This window comes from Pan troglodytes, chromosome 15 (assembly GCF_028858775.2).
Source record: "Pan troglodytes isolate AG18354 chromosome 15, NHGRI_mPanTro3-v2.0_pri, whole genome shotgun sequence".
NCBI lineage: Eukaryota > Metazoa > Chordata > Mammalia > Primates > Hominidae > Pan > Pan troglodytes.
The window spans coordinates 20,098,232-20,121,639 of NC_072413.2; the positions used below are offsets into that span (position 1 = coordinate 20,098,232).

At 39.7% G+C, this 23,408-nt stretch overlaps 1 gene segment (V, D, J or C); it reads left to right on the plus strand.

The window, feature by feature from the left end:
- The first annotated feature begins 543 nt into the window (after positions 1-543).
- Positions 544-3,599, plus strand: LOC134808276 (T cell receptor alpha variable 2-like). The segment is given in 2 exon segments: positions 544-612; positions 788-3,599. Coding segments are annotated over 2 exon segments (360 nt in total).
- Positions 3,600-23,408: the final 19,809 nt, after the last annotated feature.

Sequence of the window (23,408 nt, forward strand, 5' to 3'; positions counted from 1 at the left end):
GTTTCTTTTGTTTACAGAAAAATTACAACTGATTTTTTTTCCGTATTTGCTCCAAAGATCACCTTGAATGCAAGGAGTCAAATTTTGATCAGTATATTTACACAGTAACTTTTGTACCTTAAAAAATTCATTTCTCATCTACTGCAGCTACTAATATCTCACGCTAATTATTTTAAACACATTAGCAGGTCATCATGTCATATGTGACAGGACTTAGCGTACTTTTTGTGTGACTATATCACTTTAATTTGTGTGATGAAGCAGTGCCCCATTAATTATGTGACTCCTTCTAATACCCTTAGAGAAGAAAGGAAGCTCCTTGAATACTAGATTTGCACAACCACAGTGACCTTATAAAGGATGCATTCCCTTTTAAGATTAATTTATCAGAACAAAGCACAGTGACATCATTACTAAGCAGCCTCACAACTGTAGCAACCCTTCTAAAGGTTGTAGATTCTGGCTGATGATGTCACTGACACAAAGAAAAAAATGCAAAACAGGTAGTCTTAAATAAGCATTCTGGTGAGACCAACTGCATTTTGGCCATGGCTTTGCAGAGCACTCTGGGGGCGGTGTGGCTAGGGCTTCTCCTCAACTCTCTCTGGAAGGGTGAGTAGCCTCCTTCACTATTTGGTTTTGTAAAAGTGTATGAAATTGTTTTAAAATTTGGACTCATTTTTAATACAAAAACAACAGAAGTCAGATCTAACATTCACTGTACCTAAGGCGCAATCAACAAGCCAAATAGTACCATTAAAGTGACAGCCCTCTTTGTTTTCTGTAGTTGCAGAAAGCAAGGACCAAGTGTTTCAGCCTTCCACAGTGGCAACTTCGGAGGGAGCTGTTGTGGAAATCTTCTGTAATCACTCTGTGTCCAATGCTTACAACTTCTTCTGGTACCTTCACTTCCCGGGATGTGCACCAAGACTCCTTGTTAAAGGCTCAAAGCCTTCTCAGCAGGGACGATACAACATGACCTATGAACGGTTCTCTTCATCGCTGCTTATCCTCCAGGTGCGGGAGGCAGATGCTGCTGTTTACTACTGTGCTGTGGAGGACACAGAGGCAGGGAACCCATGAAGAGCTGAACAGAAACAGAGATCACAGCCTTTGCAGGAGGCAAAACAGAGATGAGCAATAACTTTTTCCTCCTTAATTCAGTATTACCCAAGCTTTTTCATTTGGTACTGCTATTAGGAAAAAAAATTGAGTCCAGACATACTATATATTAACAAATGTCTATAAAAATATGCTTTTAATTTTTTTTTGAGACACGGTCTTGCTCTGTCATACAAGTTGGAGTGCGGTGGCATGATCATAGCTCATTGTAACCTCGAACTCCAGGGCTCAAGGGTAGCTGGGACTCAACCTTCTGACTAGGTGAGACTATAGGCATGTACCACCATGCCTAGTGAATTTTCCTCCTTTTTGTAGACACGAGTTCTCTCTGTGTCGTCCAGACTGGTCTCAAACTCCTGGCTTCAAGTGATTCTCCTGCTTTGGCCTCCAAAAGTGTTGGGATTACAGGTGTGAGCCAATGCACCTGGACCAGAAAATATGTTTTTAAAGGGTGATTATTTCAAATAGTCTTCCTGATATCTGAAACACTTTTGACTCATTTTCTTGAGATCTGATTAGATTATTTTTGTTTTTCCCTCATAAAATGGCTGATGATGAACTTGTGATAGTAGTAAGAGGCATGTCCACTCTTCCATTTTCTTCTCTTTTTTAAAAATTCAGACAGGCTGGAGTGCAGTGGCATGATCATAGCTCACTGCGGCCTTGAACTTCTGGCCTCCAGTGATCCTCCTGCCTTGACCTCCCAAAGCACTGGGATTATAGGTGTGAGCCACCAAGGCCAGTCAACTCTTTCATTTTCTTATTGCTGTCTGTGCTTACCTTTTAAATACTATCTGCTAACTTCAGTCTTTTTGCAGCAATATTTTCAAAACATGTCAATTTGTAAAGGGTGGTTTAGTTAACATTGGGTAATGTAATAAGAAGTGAGAAAGGAAGGAATAAATGAGTGGCTGATACCTACAGCCCTGCATTTGGAATCTCAATCCGTGCCTCAGGATACTTTGCTTATAATCTAGCATACAGTCCTGTTGAGGGTGCCAGTCAGTGAGTGTATGAAATATTAGTCAAACTGAATCTCCTTCATAATATTTAAACTAAAAACAAATGCAAATGGAAGTATTTGTACTCATTGCAGTGCATTCTTCCCACACTCCTGTTAATTAGCTTGGTCCTCCCACCCCAGATGTGTCCCTCCCACTTTAGAGACCAATGCCTTAGGGTAGCCCAGTGGTTCTTAATATATTTTATCCTCCTAGATCAGAAGTTTTGTGAAAATTGGATTTGTTTTCTTGGGGGGCCATATTCTAGATAAACTCAATCAGGGTTTGCAGGGGTGGGACCCAGAAGTCTATATTTTCCATAAAGCTCTGCTGGTGATTGTTTTGCTCAGCCAGGTTTGATCTGTGAATTTCAGATTTTGGACCCCAGGTGTATTACTCCATTCTCACGCTGCAATAAAGAAATACCCAAGACTGGGTAATTTATAAAGAAAAGAGGTTTAATTGACTCACAGTTCTGCATGGCTGGGAAGGTCTCAGGATACTTACAATCATGACGGAAGGCAAAGGGGAAGAAAGGCACCTTCTTCACAGGGCAGCAGGAAGGAGAAGTGCCAGCAGGGGAAGTGCCAGACACGTATAAAACCATCAGATCTCGCGAGAACTCATTCACTGTCATGAGAACAGCATGGGGGATGCCATCTCCATGATTCAATTACCTCCCACCGGGTCCCTCCCACAACATGTGGGGATTATTACAATTCAAGGTGAGATTTGGATGGGGACACACAGCCAAACCATATTACCAGGCCTTGAGGCTTTAACCACTATTCTCTACTTCCTTTTAGGTAGAATTTTAGTAACAGAGAAGGGCTTCAGGAAGTGAACTGTACGGTGCTATTGCTTGCTTACACAGTAGACTTTCAGCAAATGTTGACATTTGGAATAAAAAGTGAAGGGCAAGATGGGCATGATGGCTTATACCTGTAATCCCAACATTTGGGAGGCGGAGGTGAGAGGATCCCTTGAGCCCAGGAGTTCGAGACCAGCCTAGTCAACATAGTGAGACCCTGTCTTTACAAAAAATAGGAAAAATTAGCCTGGCATGTTGGCATGTGCCTGTAGTCTCAGCTACTTGGGAGGCTAAGGTGGGAGGATTGATTGAGCCAGGGAGGTTAAGGCTGCAGTGAGCCATGAGGGCACCATTGCACTCCAGCCTGGGTAACAGCAAAACCCTGTCTCAATTAAAAATAAAAGTGGCCAGGTGCGGTGGATCATGCCTATAATCCCAGCACTTTGAGAGGCTAAGGCAGGTGGATCGCTTGAGCTCATGAGTTTGACACCAGCCTGGTCAGTACTCAAAATACCAAAAATTACCTAGGAGTGGTGTGCACCTGCAGTACCAGCTACTTGGGAGGCTGAGGTGGGAGGATGGCTTGAGCCCGGGTGACAGAGGTTGTAGTGAGCCAAGATGGCACCACTGCACTCCAGCCAGGGCATCAGAGTGAGACCCTGTTTAAAAAAAAAAAAAAGAAAAAAAGTGAAGAGCAGATTTCTGATGACAGAAGAAAAAAGGTATTTTAGTAATATCAGTTGTCATGAAACTTTGCCAAAATGTCATAAGATTGATTCTTAAATGCAAATTTTTAATAACACCCAAATATTTCCATTGGATATAAGTGTAAATTGGTATGTTTGTGCTTGTATTACTTCTTTAGGCATAATATATTTTGGGTTGTTGCTTGCTTAAAAGTGTGTTAATCTTATTTTTTAAATTTTATTTATTTATTTTTTCTAAGATGGAGTCTCGCTCTTGTCGCCCAGGCTGGAGGGCAGTGGCGCAATCTGGGCTCACTGCAACCTCCGCCTCCCGGCTTCAAGTGATTCTCCTGCATCAGCCTCCCAAGTAGCTGGGATTACAGGCACATGCCACCATGCCCAGCTAATTTGTATTTTTAGTAGAGACGGGGTTTAACCACGTTGGCCAGGCTGGTCTCGAATTCCTGACCTCAAGTGATCTGCCCGCCTCAGCCTCCCACAGTGTTGGGATTACAGGCATGAGCCACCACGCCTGGCCTAATCTTACTTTTTAATCACATGAAATTCTTGAGAAGAGGAAGCATATGTGATCCTTCTTTCAGGTTGTCCTGCATAGTTCTGTGTGCACTGTAGTGGCTCAATAAATCATGAACACAGGTGTGACCTCATTGCTTTGGCAAGAGAGACCAGAGACAGAAAATTCCCTTTGGTTACATTAGGAAGTTCTTTCCATTTCACAGAGGAGTCTGTACATGTGGTATACTGAAAACCCTACCTTTTACCCTGGTGTTTTGATTCTATAATTCAAACTGTCAACAACTAGTCTTCTACCAGATTTTTTCCAGCTCACATGAAGAACACTAAAGGCATTATTATCCAAAGGGGAAAATGGAAAAAGAGAGTGAAATAAGAGGAAAATGCAGTTGATGCATTTTTCTTACAATGAAGAGAGCAGCCATGAAGTCCCACTCCTAAAGTTATAACATTATGAAGCTCCCAGTTCAGTGGTGACAAGGACAGAAACATCCACAGGAGAATAAATTTTTTTTTTTACTTCCAATCCTGGGAGTTCGTATATATGAATCGAAAGGTATCTGTGTCTGTCACTGGCTCCATGAGAAATCTGAAAGACTTGCCATGCCTTGCTACTGTATCCTACGTCCTCTGACTTCACTGCTAGTTTTCTTTTCTTTTTTTTTTTTGACGGGGCCATGAAAACCACCTACGGTAATCTTCTGTACCTTCTGAAAATCATGGCGCCACAGAGAATGGGGGGTATTTGGAAGGCTGTGTTGCTTTCATTTTCTTCCTAGGATTAGTTATGGGTTGAATTATGTTCCCTACCCCTTGCCCCGCCAAAGGATTTTTTTTTGAGTAGGTGACATAGGTAAGTCCTAGCCCTCAGCACCTCAGAATGCAAACTTATTTGGAAATAGAATCTTTATAGTGGTGATAAAATTAAAGTGAAGTCAAAAGGATGAACCTTAAGCCAATAATGACTGGCGTCCTTATAAAAAAGGGAGATCTGAACACAGAGACAGACATGCACAGAGGGCAGACAATGTGAAGAGGCACAGGGAGAAGATATAAAAAATGTAGTATTTTTCAGAGGTTTGAGATAGCATGGATATAGCTGGGACCAGAACACAGCAATAAACTGTGTGGGGAGATGGAAAGTCAGATGTGAATTAAAATATTTTGCAGATGCTTGTGTAGATAGATAATGATCTCAAGGTCCAGTTTACATTTATTTTCCCTGTGATACCTTGGAACTACATAAATTGCCTAGAAATTAGGCGTAATCTCAGGAAAAGATAGGAAAACTCTGATTTGACTGAGATTTGGTTTCTGATACCTGGTAGAATATAGCTTTAAATAGAAATTAAATATAGTTATGGAAAATAAAGTTTTTTTCCCTCCTTCAGCATCTACTTTTGTGTATTGAAATTATACTTACAGATGATTTAAAACTTTGCTTTCTTGGAAATGTATGAAATGATGATGATTTTGGTAAAAGGGATAATACTGTCTTAAACCACATAAGGGGAAGACACTGTCAATAGGACTGTCATGGATGAATAGTATTCCCTTTGGACTCATTTTTGAACACCTGAACAACAAAATAGAAGATTTAAAAGCTACACATAAACTCTCACTAATTCATCTGTGACATCTTTTGCATGATCTTTGTTCTAGTATTTAACTGAATTTTCCCATAATCTTCTATAGCCATTTTCTGTCCTGCTGTTCTACATTCTTTTACCAGATTATCTCAGAATGTATCCCTGATTTTGTTATTCCATAAATAAAATCCTTCAGGCTTTTTAATTTTATATATAAGAAAGAAACAAAAAGAGAAACAGCAAATCTAAATAGAAGTACCCTCTGCTTAGTAAAGCTGTCATATTATGAACCCAATGAAACTTTTCTGCTTTACTTTCTGCTGCTACATCCCCTATCCCTTTGGGTCACCAAATAAGTTTATTCTCTAGCCTTTAAGACCTGTTGGCATTATCTCCTGTATGAGTTGTATCCGATTATTTTCTCTGCCTGAAATGCCCTCTTTCTCCCTTTATTCAGATTCTAGCCCAACCTCTGTAACTTCTTCAGCTGAGGACTCTCTCCCTTGTTTGTGCTGCTATAGTATAATGATCCCCAAAGTGTCTGACTGTGTGCTATTATCAGTAAAGTATGTCACTCCTCCAACATATGCATATTTATATGCTCATAGATTATGATCGTGTGTGCAACAAGCAAAAATAGAAATTAGGAAAGTTTGAGATAAATTTAATACTAAATGTTGTGATTCTCTTCTCGCACACAGGGGGATCATCTTGTGTAGCACATCCGTGTCCCTTCTACAAGATGAACTAACTAGACTAACTTGGTCTTTAACTAGTTGGCTAAATTTCTTAAACTTTGTGAAACTCTTTCTTCTCTCATTTGCAAGAAATATCTGTAATGATTTTTCTGTTGATATAATTCTTGCACATTTTACTTCAGATAGTTAACAGTTCTTCCCCTAAGTGTTCATCTACCAAAATGGATGGTAAGTTTCTGGAGGGCAAGGATTGTCTTGTTCCTCTGTTTGTTTCTCAATGCAAATGGTATCTTACATTTAACAGGTACTGAAAAGTGATTTGTGAGGATCAACGGATTCACAGGGTTTTCTCCTGGAATTGTCAGAATGCCAAGGCAGTTCTTAAGTAGATTCCTGGATGAGGAACCCTCTCTGCAAAAGACAACCATTTGTGATGAATGAAGGGAAACAGAGCTCTTAGATCATTGCATATAAGATGGCCTCTCATTACATGGATTTCTGCTAGCTCTGTGTACTTATTTAAAGTTTCAATCATCTGACAGTTATTTATTGGGTGCCCATAATTTGCCAATCACATGTTTTTTTTCTTTATCCCTGTCCCATAAAACAAAACAAAACAAAACAAAACACCCATCCTCAGAGCTTCTCTACAATAGAAAGACACCAAACTAAAAATAAAAATGCATGAATCTCAGGAAGAGAAGTTCTAAAAAACAATCTAGACCATCTGCCCATGGGATGCTTGATTTTCTCAACAGCATCACATCAAGGGAATTGCCAATATTTTCACAACAGCTTCTTGCAGGAGGGTTCTTGCTGCTCCCATACTGTCCATTCAAACTCCAGGCGGCTGTGAGTTGAAAATCAATTATTCTTTATGTTGAGGAAACATTGTGTTCCTGTGGCTTCTACACCTTTGGGAATCTAAAAGAGTTCACATCTCTCCTTTACACATTTTGAACCAGATACAACATTTCCACAGAGCAGTTTTTTTCCATATTAAATATTTGTAAGTTTCCTAACCATTATATATATATATATACGCACATACATATGCGCTATAATTTTGATTTCCCTCTTTGTTGTACATTTTAAACCGTTTCCAGTTGGCTTGTATTTCTTTTAATATAGAATTCTTAGAACTTAATAAAACACTTCAGATGTGGCTTGACCTATTTTAAATTACAAGGCAAGAAGGAGGAAACTGGATGAAGGTGAGGCGAGGTAAATATATTAAACCCGGAGACACTACACAAATCTTTTCATTCCACTGAGACATGGATGGCCACTGATTCTTGATCTCCTTTATTTGGAGGTAGGAGGGCAGAAGTTCAAATTACAGATTTGCCCCCACCTTTCTTTTGAGAGTTCCCTAACTTATGTGAAGTATGATTTGCTTAGTTGGACTGTATATTTTGTCAGTTTCATGGAAAAAGCACTGATTTCTTTGTTCTAACAACTTTATTTTGTGCTGATTTTTCTTTGATACTTCTAAAATAAATGTAATGTACATTTCAGAGTCTAATATTTGCAAAGGGCTTTGTCATTAGTTTACATGAGCCATTTATTGTCTCTTGGGAAATCAATGATATTTACAGAGTTCTGACTTTTTTTTTTTTTTTTTTAAAGAAACAAGGTCTTGTTATGTTGCTCAGGCTTGCCTTGAACTCCTGGTCTCAAGGGATCCCGCCCCCACCCCGACCCTGTCTCAGCCTCCCAAGTGGCTGTGACTATAGTCATGTGCCACTGTGACAAGCTAAGAGTTCTGATGTTTGCAAGTAGTTTCTTGAGAAAGGCATTGGCAGCCTTGGTGAGGCATCTGGAGTCTCAGACTGATACTCCTTGACATTGCTCTGTGCTACTCTAATTGCCCTTGTGTTGTGATGTGCATGTTTCAGTGGTAGTTAAATTAAGGAGTAAAGGAAGCTACCCTGAGGGGAGCACAGGCATCTACCTGCAGCATTTTGGGCACATTCCCCATTGGCCCACCCATCTCATATTTGACTGACCTCTAAATGGATAGCACTACACCCAGTTTACTATGGTTTGGAGAAACAGTTCATGTCAACTTTCTGTGAATGTCATGGTTCTTTCAATAGAAATCGGAGCATTGGACAGAATAGCTAAAAGGTGGTCCAGACTGGGTGCATATGGCAAATTGATAAGAAAGAGTCAAGTTTTCATCAAACTTTCTGTACATAAACCTGTACCAGCAGAGCAGTGAGCAAGAGGTGCAGGAGAAGGTGGATGACCTTTGAGTGTTGGTGATTTAGAATTAATTATCCAGGGGTTGTTTTGATTCAGTGGCACATACATGTGGGATCGGCATTTGGTATAATGCACTCAATGGACAATATGACCTCTAAAGTTCTATTTAACTTATTCAAGCTTGATTCTGTAATTTTATTATGATAAGGAAGCTGCTTTCCAATATTATATTGTCTTTAATAGAAAGTGAATTATCAAAATTGATATTCTCCCTGTATGATTTAAAGGAATATGCCTTTGAAGTCAGTAAAATATGGGTTAAAAATCTTTGTTCTTTTTCTTAAGGATGATGAGCAAATTATTCAATTTTCCTCAACTGTGGTCCCCTCATCTCTAAAATGGGGCATCTTAGGAAGAGTAAATGTGACAAGGAATGTAAAGGGTTTAATGTTATGCTCACAGTGACATTTGATGAATAATTTCTTAATTAATCTCAGAAATCAAAGCAGATAAGCTGAATAGCTACTGAGGCTATGTTGTTCAATTTTGAAATTTCAGTCTAGGCCCTTGGAATTCTTTGGGTGCTGCTGGTTACTTTGTGTGCAGTGCATTATGTGGAGGTCCCTGAATCCTTCTCTATCTGCTGAGCAGTTAAAAGGCAGTTCTTTAACTGGAAGCAAACACGAAGACTAAACTGTCCTAGTTTTGAGGAAGAAGAAGAAGGAGGTGAAGGAGGAGAAGGAGAAAATGAAGATGAAGAAGAAGAAGAGAAGAAGAAGAAGATTAAGAAGAAGATGATTAAGGATTCTGCAACAGTTCTGTCATTGCAAATGACTACCCATTTCTAACCACGACATAAATTCAGAGGAAAACTTTCCTCTTTCTATAGCTGAACATGCTTAATTAATAAATATGGTTAGTTCCTTCCATAAGTATCCTTTAGGGGGAGACCACTAAACAATCAACCCTTTCTAGCACAAAATTAAAAATATCAGTCTCCTAAATATTTAGTTCACTTGAGGCTCTTGGCATTAATTATTAAATGGATGAAGGCAAACAATATCTCCACCACTTGCACGATCTAGGCATAATCTTGTGTGCTGTATCTGTAGAGGTCAGAGGAAGTAGGGATTGGAAAAATAATCAAGGCACTGAAGTCTACACTAGACTACTGTTTTAGTTAAACTTATTTTATTTGCTTTTTTATGTTGATCAAAATGCAGTATAGCTATGCCCATATATGTGTTTATAGGGCAGCAATAAACTCCAGTGTCAGGAGGCTGGACAGTCTCTGTTTTCCTCTTCAGGTCTATTCTATCCTGCTCTGTACTAAAGTCTATATTAGACTATTGTTTTAGTTAAACTTATTTTATTTGCCTTTTTATGTTGGTCAAAATGCAGTATAGCTATGCCCGTATATGCATTTGTAGGGCAGCAATAAACTCCAGCGTCAGAGGGCTGGACGTTTCTCCATTTTCCTCTTCAGGTCTATTATATCCTGCTCTGTACCCCAGGAGGCTGACTTCTATATGTTATGTGGACTGGTCTCCCATATCCATTGGCATCTGGTTGGGTTTACCCCAGTGGGAGGTATTAGCAGGAGAGAGTAGTCCAGATATTTGCATTTTAGGATCCTTTCTTTCCTCTACTGAAGTTTACAGCTCCTGTTGGGTCTACCCAGAATATGGTCAAGAAGAGGTATTTAGACTCTAAAGGGTCATGTCGCCTTTGGCCTGTGATTAGTTACAGGTGTCCTGAGATTAGGGTAATTTCATCTTCTCCCATCCCTTTGGGCCTAGGAGTGGTGAAATCTTCTGGCTGTTATTAGCCCCAGGTGCTTCACCTTCCCTTGTAGTTTTCCCTAAATTTTGCACATACACTTAAAAATATTCTTTTTGTTAAGCTTTTTTTCAATGATTTTCTCGAGGCGATTGCCAGGACCCTCAAAAAGACAACACTAACACTCATTTTAGGCTTGAGGCAGAGAGAGAAGAAAGAGAAGAAATTCACTATATGTTTCCATTTATGACAAGTCTCTCTGGAACTTGAAGATTATTGTTTAAAGACAGTTTACCAATTCCAAAGAAAAACATTATTATATGGCTAAGTTTTCAATTATTAAATATGAGATCTTTAGCAAAGCTTTTAGAAAGAATTATGTTCCACTTTTTTTCTGATTCAAAGCAAAGAGATTTTTCATCCTTTCCTCAGAATATATAGTGAACATTATTTGGACACTATTCAAAAGAAACAGAAGGCAAATCAGAGGAACAACTTCTTTATATTGATACATGCTTTTTACATGAAAATTAAAATCTATCAAAGAATCACTCTGTTGCTATTGTTGACTTTTTTTAGTATAAAACTTTAGCATGCCATCCCTTTCCAATGAACCCCTTTTCCCCATCATAATACATCAAGTTTAGTTAACCATACATTTTTTACTGAATACGTACTTCATTTGAAGTCTGTTTTAAGTAGCCTCTGCATGTGGAAAGTACCTGTTTTGCAACCCCTTCTCAGAGTTTCATCTTTTGTTTTATATCTACTGTTTAATATGACAAATGCTCCAAAAATATTTATAACACCTATTTGTACTTTTCTCGCTCTAAAAATGTTTAAAGAGAAGGTTCAAGTTTCTTTTTGCCCTAAAGATCATTATGGGATGGGCTCCTCATAGGCCCAACGTGGAGAAAATTCTGAGTTATTTTTGGTCAAAGAGGTTTACACAGAAGCCAGCTCTGAATTACTTCTAACGAGAAGAGCAAGGCTCCTGTTTTCGCCTGTCATTTATCTTCTCTTGCCTTACTCTTTTCTCCTATTTTGCTTTTTCTTATCTCTCACTTTAAATTTTTCTCTCCCTCTTGATGCAAAGCTATATTTTCCTTTCTTTTTCTGTGCATTTTCCCATCCTATTTCCCTTCTTTCTGTCTCTACATTATCTTAAGAGAGCACAAATCATTTATAGCTTGATCCACTCAGCCTGAATCTTTTCCACTTTGATTCACAAACTTCTATTTCCTCTCCTTTGAACCCCTAATTTGCTCCCTATGTCCCTCATGGAGCGTGTAACCATCTAAAGGTTGGCCCAGGGATAAGGCCAGGAAGCACCAGCTGCTTGACAGTAAAGTCGCTGGTCCTACGTGTGGGCGCTAGGGGGCGATGCAGTGTAAGGTCTGTCCTGGGCATAGGCGGTGCGGCAGTCTTGCTCCTCACAGAGCTTTGAGGAGCTGGACCAAAATTGTGCTCCACAGAGAGAAGATACCGGTGCCGGGAAGCACCAGTGCCCTGAGGAAGGGCCATTTCCAAAAGCCCTGTGCTGACACAGGGTTGCTGGTTCCTCTTCAAGAGCCCACTCTCTGGGGTGGGGTCATATCTCCAGCAGAGGTGGGCTGGAAAGGACCCCCCCAATCCTGCCCGCCGTGAGCTTAGCTGGAATGGCCTCTGCACCCATCTCGATGCTTGCGATGCTCTTCACATTGAGTGAGTAATATCCCCTTCCCATTTTCCACTCGCATGATCCACTTACATGCTCTCCAGCAGCTTCACTGATGCAGCATGATTAATTTACAGGTGGACTGAGAGCTCAGTCGGTGGCTCAGCCGGAAGATCAGGTCAAGGTTGCTGAAGGGAATCCTCTGACTGTGAAATGCACCTATTCAGTCTCTGGAAACCCTTATCTTTTTTGGTATGTTCAATACCCCAACCGAGGCCTCCAGTTCCTTCTGAAATACATCACAGGGGATAACCTGGTTAAAGGCAGCTATGGCTTTGAAGCTGAATTTAACAAGAGCCAAACCTCCTTCCACCTGAAGAAACCATCTGCCCTTGTGAGCGACTCCGCTTTGTACTTCTGTGCTGTGAGAGACACACTGATAGGGGCTGCAGGGGGAGCAGAACACAAACTCTTGAGTCTGGTAAAGCCCATTTTCTTGAAGTCTTTGTTCCTTCACATGAGAACGGTGTGTTTCCAGGATATGTCACTTATTATGTTAAACTACAATTTAAAACCATAGAATTTGCTCATTCCGCAAGTGTTTATTGAGTCCTGATGTGCCAGGTACTGGGCAAAGCACCGGTCATAAAAAGGTGAAAGAAGTGTAAAACAAATAGAAAAAAACATAGGAGAAAATTACCATGACATTGGTCTGGGCAAGAAGTTTCTTCCTTCCTTCCTTCCTTCCTTCCTTCCTTCCTTCCTTCCTTCCTTCCTTCCTCCCTCCTTCCCTCCCTGCCTCTCTCTCTTTCTTTCTTTCTGAAAAGGGGTTTATTTTCAACAGACATTTCTTTTTATACCGAGGTGAAATGTCATCATCATAATAATTTTGCAATGTGACATACCCTGTTGAGACCATTAAAAAATTAGGTTCATGGTATACACATCCAAGTTTGTTACAAAAGCATATTGTGTGATGCTGTGGTTTGGGCATCTATTGATCCTGCCACCCGAAGAGTGAACATAGTACCCAGGAGAAAGCTTTTCATCTCTTGTGAGCAAGGAATTTTTGGATATGACCCCAAAAGCACAGGCAACAAAAGCAAAAATAGACAAATGGGACTATATTAAACTAAAAAGCTTCTGCACAGCAAAAGAAACAATAAATAGAGTGAAGGGAAAGCCTATGGAATGGGAGGAAATATTTGCAAACTCTACATCTGATAAGGGGTTAATATTCAAAATGTTTAAGAAGCTCACATACCAAAAACATCCAAATAACCTGATTAAAAAATAAGCCAAGGAACTGAATAGCCGTTTCTCAAATGAAGGTATAAAAATGGCCAAGAGGTATATAAAAAATACTCAACATCATTAATTATCAGGAACGTGCAAATTAAGACCACCATTAGATATCACCTCACAACCTATTAGGTTGGCTATTATCAAAAAGACAAAAGATAACAACCATTGTTGAGAAGGTGAAGAGAAGGGAACTCTTCCACACTGCTGGCAAGAACGTAAATTCCATAATGTGCAGCCATTATGGAAAACAGTAGGGAGGTTTCTCAAAACACCAAAAATAGAACTACTGTATGATCCAGCAGTCTCACTATTGGGCATATATCCAAAGAAAATGAAATCAGTATGTTAAAGAGGTATCTGCACTCTCATGTTTATTGCAGCACTATTCACAATAACCAAGATATGGAATCAATCTAAGTGTCTATACTTAGATGAATGGATAAAGAAAACATGGCATATAAACACAATAAAATACTATTCAGTCTTATAAAAGGAAGAAATCCTGCCATTTGTGACAACACAATTGAGCCTGGAGGACATTATGTCAAGTGAAATAAGCCAGGCACAGAAAGACAAATACCACATAATCTCACTTATTTGTGTAATAAAAAGGTTGAATTTATCGAAGCAGAATAGAATTGTGGTTACCAGAGGCTTGTGAGGGGAATGGAAAGGGATTGGAGAGATGTTGGTTAAAGGATACAAAATTTTAATTAGATAGGAAGAATAAGTTCAAGATATCTATTGCAATGGTGACTATAGCTAATAATAATGTATTTGCAACAGAATTTTTTTTTTTTTTTGAGACAGAGTCTCACTCTGTTGCCCAGGCTGGAGTGCAGTGGAGTGATCTCGGCTCACTGCAACCTCCACATCCCAGGTTCAAGCTATTCTCCTGCCTCAGCCTCCCAAGTAGCTGAGATTACAGGAGCCCGTCACTAACCCTGGCTATTTTTTTGTATTTTTAGTAGAGATGGGGTTTTACCATGTTGGCCAGGCTGGTCTCGAACTCCTAACCTTGTGATTCGCCTGCCTCAGCCTCCCAAAGTGCTGGGATTACAGGCGTGAGCCACCGCGCCCAGCTGCAACAGAAATTTCTAAAAATTGCTGAAAGTAGATTTTAAGTGTTCTTACCACAAAAAGGATATGTATGTGAGGTAATGCAGACGTTAATAGCTTGATTTAGCCATTCCACAATGTACACATATTTCAAAACATTATGGTGTATACCATACATATATACAATTTTATTTGTCAATTTAAAAAAGAATTGAAAGAAGCTATCTTTGATCTCTATGTGCCAGGTGTGTTTCCAAACATTAATGAACGCATTTAATTCTCACAAGTATTATCATCAGCTTCACTTTACAGATGAAGAAGCAAAGTCACAGAGAATTTAAGTATCTTGCTCAAGTCACAAAGTTAATAACTGGTAAATTGCAACCCAGGCAGTGTGTCTGTAGGGCACGTGGTCCAACTACTCCACTCCTCTGCCAGTCTATAGGCTTCTTGGGGCAAGAGACTGATTTTGGTGATGGTGTAGCCCTAACTCCAGAAAGGGTCGCTGTCAGAAAAGTGTTGGTTATATGAATGAACAATAAACTGACACTCTAAACAGTTTGGTGTGTGCCAAGATAGAGAATTCAGAAAATGCTCTATGAGATGAGGATATAGGAATAGCTTAGCTGTGAAAGAAGACAGAAGCAGTCTGTAATGGGAGGAGAGTTTGAATCAAGGAAGGGTATAAACGTGTAGTTCTTATAAGGATAGTTGCTTACGGTTCCTATGTTCACATCTTACTTATGCTCTTGAGAGGAACTGGACTTAATGCACTTTTCTCTCTTTATCTTTTCCCAAATTGGAGTGTCCTGGGAAGGGCTCTGTTTGACTCAGTGTGAGTTAGGTGGCTTTTCCTTGGACTAATCAGTGGTGGCCATGGGTACAGGCTGCTTGGATTAGCCCAGCTTGGCTTCCACCTTTGGTGGCTGGGGGTGGGAGTGAGGATTCTGCAAGTTAGCAGCTCTATTTTGAACTGCCTGGTTAAAAGGAGTATGTCCCCAAATAAGTTAATTTTTACACAGGGATCTACATCTGTTTATTTTTTCCCCCAAATGGATAGCCAGTGGTTCTTACACCACCTCCTGAAAAATTCACTTTTGCCCCATAGATTTGAAATACCATATTTATAGTACATTAAATTCCTAGATATACTCAGATCTACTTTTGAACTCTTGATTTTTATAGTTTTGTGCTAGAATGTGCTGCTTTAGGGAGATTCACCCTGCAGCCTTTGGTTTGTACCTTGTGATTTACCAGCCTTCTTTTCCTATCCTTCAATCCATCACATACCTTGAGAAGCCTTATACACAAGGATGTGGACACCTTAACCCACATGTCTACAGTCCAGGCAAACAGTGATCTTTTGGCCACCCATTGGGCCTAGAGTTGTGTACACAGGTGGGATATCTGCTTCTGGGAAGATAATCCTTGAGATAGGTCCATGCAGATCTTAAAAGTGTGTTTGGGGATGTTTGTGCAGGGAATTCTGAAATCCTAGTACCCAGAATATGGTCAAGAAGAGGTATTTAGACTCTAAAGGGCCATGTCTCTTTTGTCCTGTGATTTTCTCATAGGGAAAGGGATAGGAATAGCTGAATAATAGCTGGGGTGGAGGCACAGAAGTCTGAGCAGGGACATCACTTGCTCAGGTCTAAGGGTGGCAGTGTTCTGTACCATTACTGCCAAAATACATTTGTATTCATGAAACCATGATATCTGTTTTAGATTTAAGTATACAGTTGTCATAACTCTAGGTAAGCTCTCAGCCACCATCACTGTTTCACTCCAAAGGAAGTTCATGTGCACAGGGATATTTTTATCACATTACACCATTGACCTGGCTGTGTGGCCTGTTTCTGCCTTTGATACTTATAAATACAATTTATGCAAGTCCTGCAAAGGAAAGAAGTCTTTCTATACAATTATGACTTATTTATTCATTTAGCTATTCACTTATTCACTCAATGATTATTCGTGGAGTTTTGACTATGTGCTGGGCATTGTTATCATCCCTGCAGATGCAGTGGTGAACAAATCTTTCCCTCCAGTCATTCCCCAGGCTGCACACGTGTTCGTATCATTTCCCTACCCAAATAGAACTACTTCTTAGTCAAAGAGATACAACTCTCAAGATGATTTCCTTCTCAGGAAAATTCTCCAAGGTTAAGCTAGGCCTTAGATATTAATCTTTTGTCATGTGGTAGTGATTGGTGGTGGTGGTGATGGGAGGGGAGTTATGTAGGGAAATGAGAATCTATATTTTCCCCCTTTTTTAAGGTGGCTCAGAGGGAACAACTATGTCTTTTTAGAAGTTCTGTTTTGACTTAAAGAAAAGTTAGTCTAGCATTCCTTTTACCTGTTTGTTGGGAAATACTCCTTATAAACAGATAAACTTCAGGAAAAATGAGAAATTCTGGAAAACTTATCTTCATAAGGTTTATTTTTCTCCCCCCTTTTATATCACTTCAAGAACTTTGTGAAAAGAGAACTGAATTAAGAATTAGGAAGCATAGGTTGTTTCTGATTCTTCCTCTAAGTAACTATGTGACATTGGACATGCCATTTCTACTCTATGTGCCTCATCTCTTAATTAATGAAATCGAGATAACTGGAAGGATTGTTGTGAGGATTGCTTTATGTGTGACATATGTCTTGGACCCCAAATAAGAGTGGGTATTTAGGTGGGCAGAGCAATCAGATACCTAAGACACCAGCACTGTGGAGCCCTTATAACTGCCCTGAACTGCTGACATTTGAACTGTATCATGATAAATTACTTTATTTTGGCCTTTGTTACATCAGTTGGCCCTGTATTCTAATTTAATCTTCTATACCTGAAAACCTGCTTTCAGAAAAGGAGCTAATATTATCTATGTACATTGTAGTTAAGTTGCGTTTAAGCACCAACTTAAAAAAGCTATTTGTGGAATCACAGCTTTTGTCCTTGAAATACACTTTTAAGCATTTTAGAGAAAGTAAAGGTAGGGAAACACGTTTTGGGGAAGAAAAGTTGTCCTGGTTTTGCTGAGAACACTATGTAGACAGTCATCTTCTCATCCATGTGAGAATCTGTCTCTGCCTGGATACAAGGGAGACACTTCTCCCTGCAGTCTTCCCATGCTACATTCAGTCCTCCCTCCTCTCATCTTTCCCTGATTGTGTAGTGAGTTTCACTGGGTTCTCTGAAAGAATCTTTGAATTTCATTCTAATTCTCAAAAATTGTGCTTCTGTGATATGCAAGAGTTGGTGGGGTTCCACCATGAATTCCAGGAGAGGCCATAGGTAAGCTGTGGTCACTTGCTGTCATCAGCACTGCAGGGATCCCACACATATCCTGCAAAATGCCTCCTTCTGCAGTATAAGTAATGAACAAGTATTAAGTAAAGTGATATTTCGTTTAACTATTAAATTAGCAATTGTAAACTATATAAACAATATTGACAAAGAGTAAATGGGTACTGAAGTGTACTATTGATGGCATAAACTCATATGATGCTTTTGGGAGGCAATCTGGCAATCTTCACTGTGTCTCTTTTCTCACTTTTTACTCGCTCTTTTACCCACTGAAGTGTGGTTTTAACTTCCACCATTGGCCCAAACTATTCTTGCCAGGGTTAGCAACAGTTTCTTGGGTTACATCCAATGAATGATTGATTATTCCCTCTTTGAAACCTGGTCCTCTTTTGGTTTCTGGTATACCACTTTCCCTTTAAAAAAAAATTTGAGAGCTGATTTTCAATAGATCACAGTGAGGGAGCTGCTCTGCTATGTGTGAAACCCCAGCCCACCTCTTTCTTTTTGATGTTCTTATATCTTTGGCTGAACCTGCACTGTCTTTTTTCATGGGCTTTTCTTCTGCTCACTCTTTTATCGGGAACTGCCCTGATATTCACGTAGGTTCCTTTCTATTTTTCCCAAGCGTCAGCCGGCTTGAGAAATAAAGGGACAGAATACAAAAGAGAGAAATTTTAAATCTGGGTGTCTGGGGGAGACATCACGTGTCAGTAGGTTCCGTGATGCCCCACAAGCCACAAAAACCAGGAAGTTTTTATTAGGGAGTTTCAAAAGGGGAGGGAGTGTGCGAATAGGTGTGGGTCACAGACATCAAGTACTTTACAAGGTAATAGAATATCACAAGGCAAGTGGAGACAGGGTGAGATCACAGGACCACAGGACCGAGGTGAAATTAAAATTGCTGATGAAGTTTTGGGCACCATTGTCATTGATAACATCTAATCAGGGGACAGGGTTTTGAGATCAACCGGTCTGACCAAAATTTATTAGGCGGGAATTTCCTCTTCCTAATAAGCCTGGGAGCGCTATGGGAGACTGGAGTCTATTTCACCTCTGCAGTCTCGACCATAAAAGACAGGTGCACTTGGGGGGCTGTTTATAAGCCTATACCTCCAGGCGCATATTCTCTTTCTCAGGGATGTTCCATGCTGAGAAAAAGAATTCAGTGATATTTCTCCCATTTGCTTTTGAAAGAAGAGAAATATGGCTCAGTTCCCCCCGGCTCACCGGCGGTCAGTTTAAGGTTATCTCTCTTATTCCCTGAACAATTGCTGTTATCCTGTTCTTTTTTCAAGGTGCCCACATTTCATATTGCTCAAACACACATGCTGTACAATTTGTGCAGTTAATGCAATACTTACAGGGTCCTGAGGTGACATACATCCTCCTCAGCTGACAGGATTAAGAGATTAAAGTAAAGACAGGCAGGCATAGGAAAGCACAGGGGTATTGATTGGGGAAGTGATAAGCATCCATGAAATCTTTACAATTTATGTTTAGAGATTGCAGTAAAGACAGGCATAAGAAATTATACAAGTATTAATTTGGGGAATGAATAAATGTCCATGAAATCTTCACAATCCACATTCTTCTGCCATGGCTTCAGCCAGTCCCTCCGTTTGGGGTCCCTGACTTCCCACAACACTCTTTAAAGTTGGTGTTCTTTTTTTTTTTTTTTTTTGAGACAGTCTCGCTCTTGTCGCCCAGGCTGGAGTGCAGTGGTGCGATCTCGGCTCACTGCAACCTCTGCCTCCCAGGTTCAAGCGATTCTCCTTCCTCAGCCTCCTGAGTAGCTGGGATTACAGGTGCCTGCCACCACCACACCCAGCTAATTTTTGTACTTTTAGTAGAGATGGGGTTTCGCCATGTTGGCCAGGCTGGTCTCGAACTCCTGGCCTCAGGGGTCCGCCAGTTGGTGTTCTTTAGGATTCTTCCCTTGACCTATTTATTTTCTCAGTCAAAAATTCTTTCTGGGTAATATTATCCATGCTCATGCTTCCACTATTATTTGCTGATTATTTTCAGCTCATATATCTCTTCTGAGCTTCCGTTTAATATATCAAACTGGGTTTTTGACCTATGTGAATTTTCCAGAAGCACCTTAAATCAAATGGTGCAAAGCTTAGCTCTTTATCTTTCTTCCTTTCTCCCCCACTTCACCATATGAAACAAAACAAAACAAGATAAATTTGCTCCTTCTTTTGTGTTTTTCATATCAAACAACAGGACCATCATCTACCCAAGTGCCATCCACTCTCTTGCTCCAAGTCTGTCCAGATGCTGTGCCTTCTGCCTCTTTCTACTCAGCTCAGTCTTCATCATGCTCATTCTTCCTCTTCTCTTAGGTTTTAGTTTAGGTGGGTGTCACTCCTTCTGGGAAGTCTTCCTGCAGTCCTACAACCAAAACCATTTCACTTCCTTGTGTTGCTATAGTACTCTATGCTTTCCCTACTATGGCTGTTATCATGAGGACTATCATTGCTTTTAAAATCCTCTTCCTTCTCACCAGACCACTGGGTCTTTCTTGTCATTGAATGGCCAGTGTCTACCTCAGTGCCTGACTGTAAAAGGGGCTCCACAAATATTTGTTGATTGAATAAATGGATACTTCCCAAGACTCTTAAAATGTTCTTACACGAATCCAGGAAATCCTCTTTGCAGAAGCTAGTCTAAATAAATAATTGGAAGTTTAGACAAAGATTTATGTACAAAGGTTTTTATGATAGTATTCTTTCTAAAATCCAAATGTCTAATACTAAAGAAATTGGTAAATAAGTTATAGCACATTTGTACCATGGACTATGTTGAGGCTATTAAAATTGGATTTTTATGTATACTTATTGACAAAAAAAAAGTTTGGAAAAGAATATTAAGTTGAAAAAACCTCCAGCATGTGCAAATGTGTGTGTGTTCATGTGCACACAATTCAATTGTGCTAACAATAGTCATGCAAAAACAAAGGATTAAAAAGCGGTATGCCTAAATATTATCAATGATTTTTTTCTGGGATATGGTATTACACATGATTTTAAAACACTTTCCTATATTTTCCAAATTCTGTATTTAGAATTCATTATTCTTCTAACCAGAAAAAAAATCCCACTTAAAAAGAATTTAAAATATCCCTCTTGTAGTTGGCTATTGCTATAGGGCGTGGTTTTCTTTCATAACCTTAGGAACTTTCTAAAATTTGCTTTAACAATGGTTTAAATTTTTTATTACAATATACATAAAAAACAACATTAATGTATGTGATATGCTCCTATGTGTTCACCCAAATACTTTTGAACACCAAAAAATGTTTTGCAAAGGAGTATATATATATCAGTTAAGGTTCTCCAGAGAAACAGAACTAATAGGATGTCTATCTTTCTATCTATCTATTTATCTATCTATCTATCTATCTATCCATAAATATTTATTGGAATATATATATTTATTGGAATATACATGTAATTATTGGTTATATATAAATCTTGGTCCAAGTCTAAAGGCTCAAGAATCAGAAGCACTGATGTTAGAGGGCAGGGAAGATGGATGTCCCAGCTCAAGGAGAGAGAGAAAAGTTGTCCTTCCTCTGCCTTTTTGTTCTATTCAGGCCCTCAGTGAATCGGATGATGCCCACCTGCATTGATTAGGGTAGTCTTTACTCAGTCTACCAATTGAAACGTGAAACTTTTCTGAAAACACCCTCACAGACACACCCCACAATAACATTTTACCAGCCACCTGGGTATCCTTTAGCCTAGCCAGGTTGACACATAAAGTCAACCATCACAACCTACTTAACATATAATATATAATATAATTATTAGCACCATATATTAGTTTGCTAAGGCTGTGGTAACAAGAGGCCACAAACTGGGTGGCTTAAACAACAGAAATGTATTGTTTCACAGTTCTGGAGGACAGGAGTTCAAAATCAAGGTGTTGGCATGGTTTCCTTCTGAGGGCTGTGACGGAAGGACCTGTTCTACGCCTCTGTTCTTGGCTTGTAGACGGCCATCTTCTCCCTGTACCTCTTCAAATTTTCCTTCTATTTTTGTCCATCTTGGTGTCCATATTCCCCCTTTTTATAAGGACACCAGTCATCGTTCACCACTTTGGATTCGAGCCCACCCAAATACCACATTTTAACTTGATTACCTGTAAAAACTGTTTCCAAGTAAGGTCACCTTCTGAAGTACTAGGGATTTGAACTCCAATATGCATATATATTTTTTGGGTGGGAGGAAGACACAATTCAACCCACAACACACCACTACCATCAATAATTACTTTCATTCCGTAGGCGGAGGGATAGAAAAACTTCCAGTGTTTCTACCTCCAGTTGCCTGGTATCCAGTAATATTTTCCAAAGTGAGGTAACAGGTGGCAACACAGAAACTTCAAGTTCCATTTTTTGGCCTGAAAAAGGAAGACCATTTTGGCTTGGTGATATTTCCTGCATTAAACATAGTTTGTATTTTTTTTTTTTTTTTTTTTGAGACAGAGTCTGTCTCTGTTAACCAGGCTGGAGTGCAGTGGCGCCATCTCAGCTCACTGCAACCTCTGCTTCTTGGGTTCAAGCGATTCTCCTGCCTCAGCCTCCCGAGTAGCTGGGACTACAGGCGCGCACCACCACCACGACCAGCTAATTTTGTATTTTTAGTAGAGACGTGGTTTCACCGTGTTAGCCAGGATGGTCTCGATCTCCTGATCTCGTGATCTGCCCGCCTCGGCCTCCCAAAGTGCCGGGATTACAGGCGTGGGCCACAGCGCCCGGCCCATAGTTTGTATTTTTATAGAACACTCTCGTTTAGAAATAACTTACTTATGTTCATTTAATCCTTATAATCTCTGTTGCCGAGATGAAGAAATTGTGCCTCTCAAATGGTGATTTGAACAAAATCTCACAGCTATCAAATCCAAAGGATTGTTTCAATTCAGTGTGTCTAACTTATCACTCAGTGTTTTCTTCCATAACTGAAAATAGACTTCATAGTCCAAACCAAGCTCTCTGCTATTGCGTTTACAAAGAAATGTGACGTTCCATAAATTGTGCCGATCTGAGACCTACTGACCTGTGTGAAACATTTTTTCTGAGTATAGTTACCACAAGAGGTCGCTGTTGCAACGAGTTGCGTTTAAAGGGTAACCCATTTATTTTCATTTCTGTACAAGGTGTTCTAGTATCTTCAGGTCCCTCATAAAAACATCTTTGCTCCTTCACTTGTTACTGAGGAAAGCCTGGTTATTTATTTCATGACCTGTGATAGCTCCTCTGTCAAAATGTTACTAGAAGCCATCAACACTCACTGATTTTTTTTTTGCATGGGAAAATGGAAAAATTGCTGATTCAGAATGCTTTCAGCAATTCTAGACCTAGAAGAGGCACCTCCCAAATATTTTCCAGTGATTTTTTTCATTCCTATATTATAAGAGAAAAGAACTCAAACAACATACCACTATCTTTTCCACATTAAAGTGAGTATGTAACAGGTTTTGTTTCTAGCATTCGGCTGATTCAATGAGTACTACTGTGTCTTTTGGATTCAATGAATACTACTGTGTCTTTCGGCTCTTTTCCTGAATGGCTTTATTTTTCTTTTCAGTTTTTGTGCTTCTGTTATAGGATTTATACTAATTATTTCCTGAAGGAAATGTGTACAGTAACTACAAAAA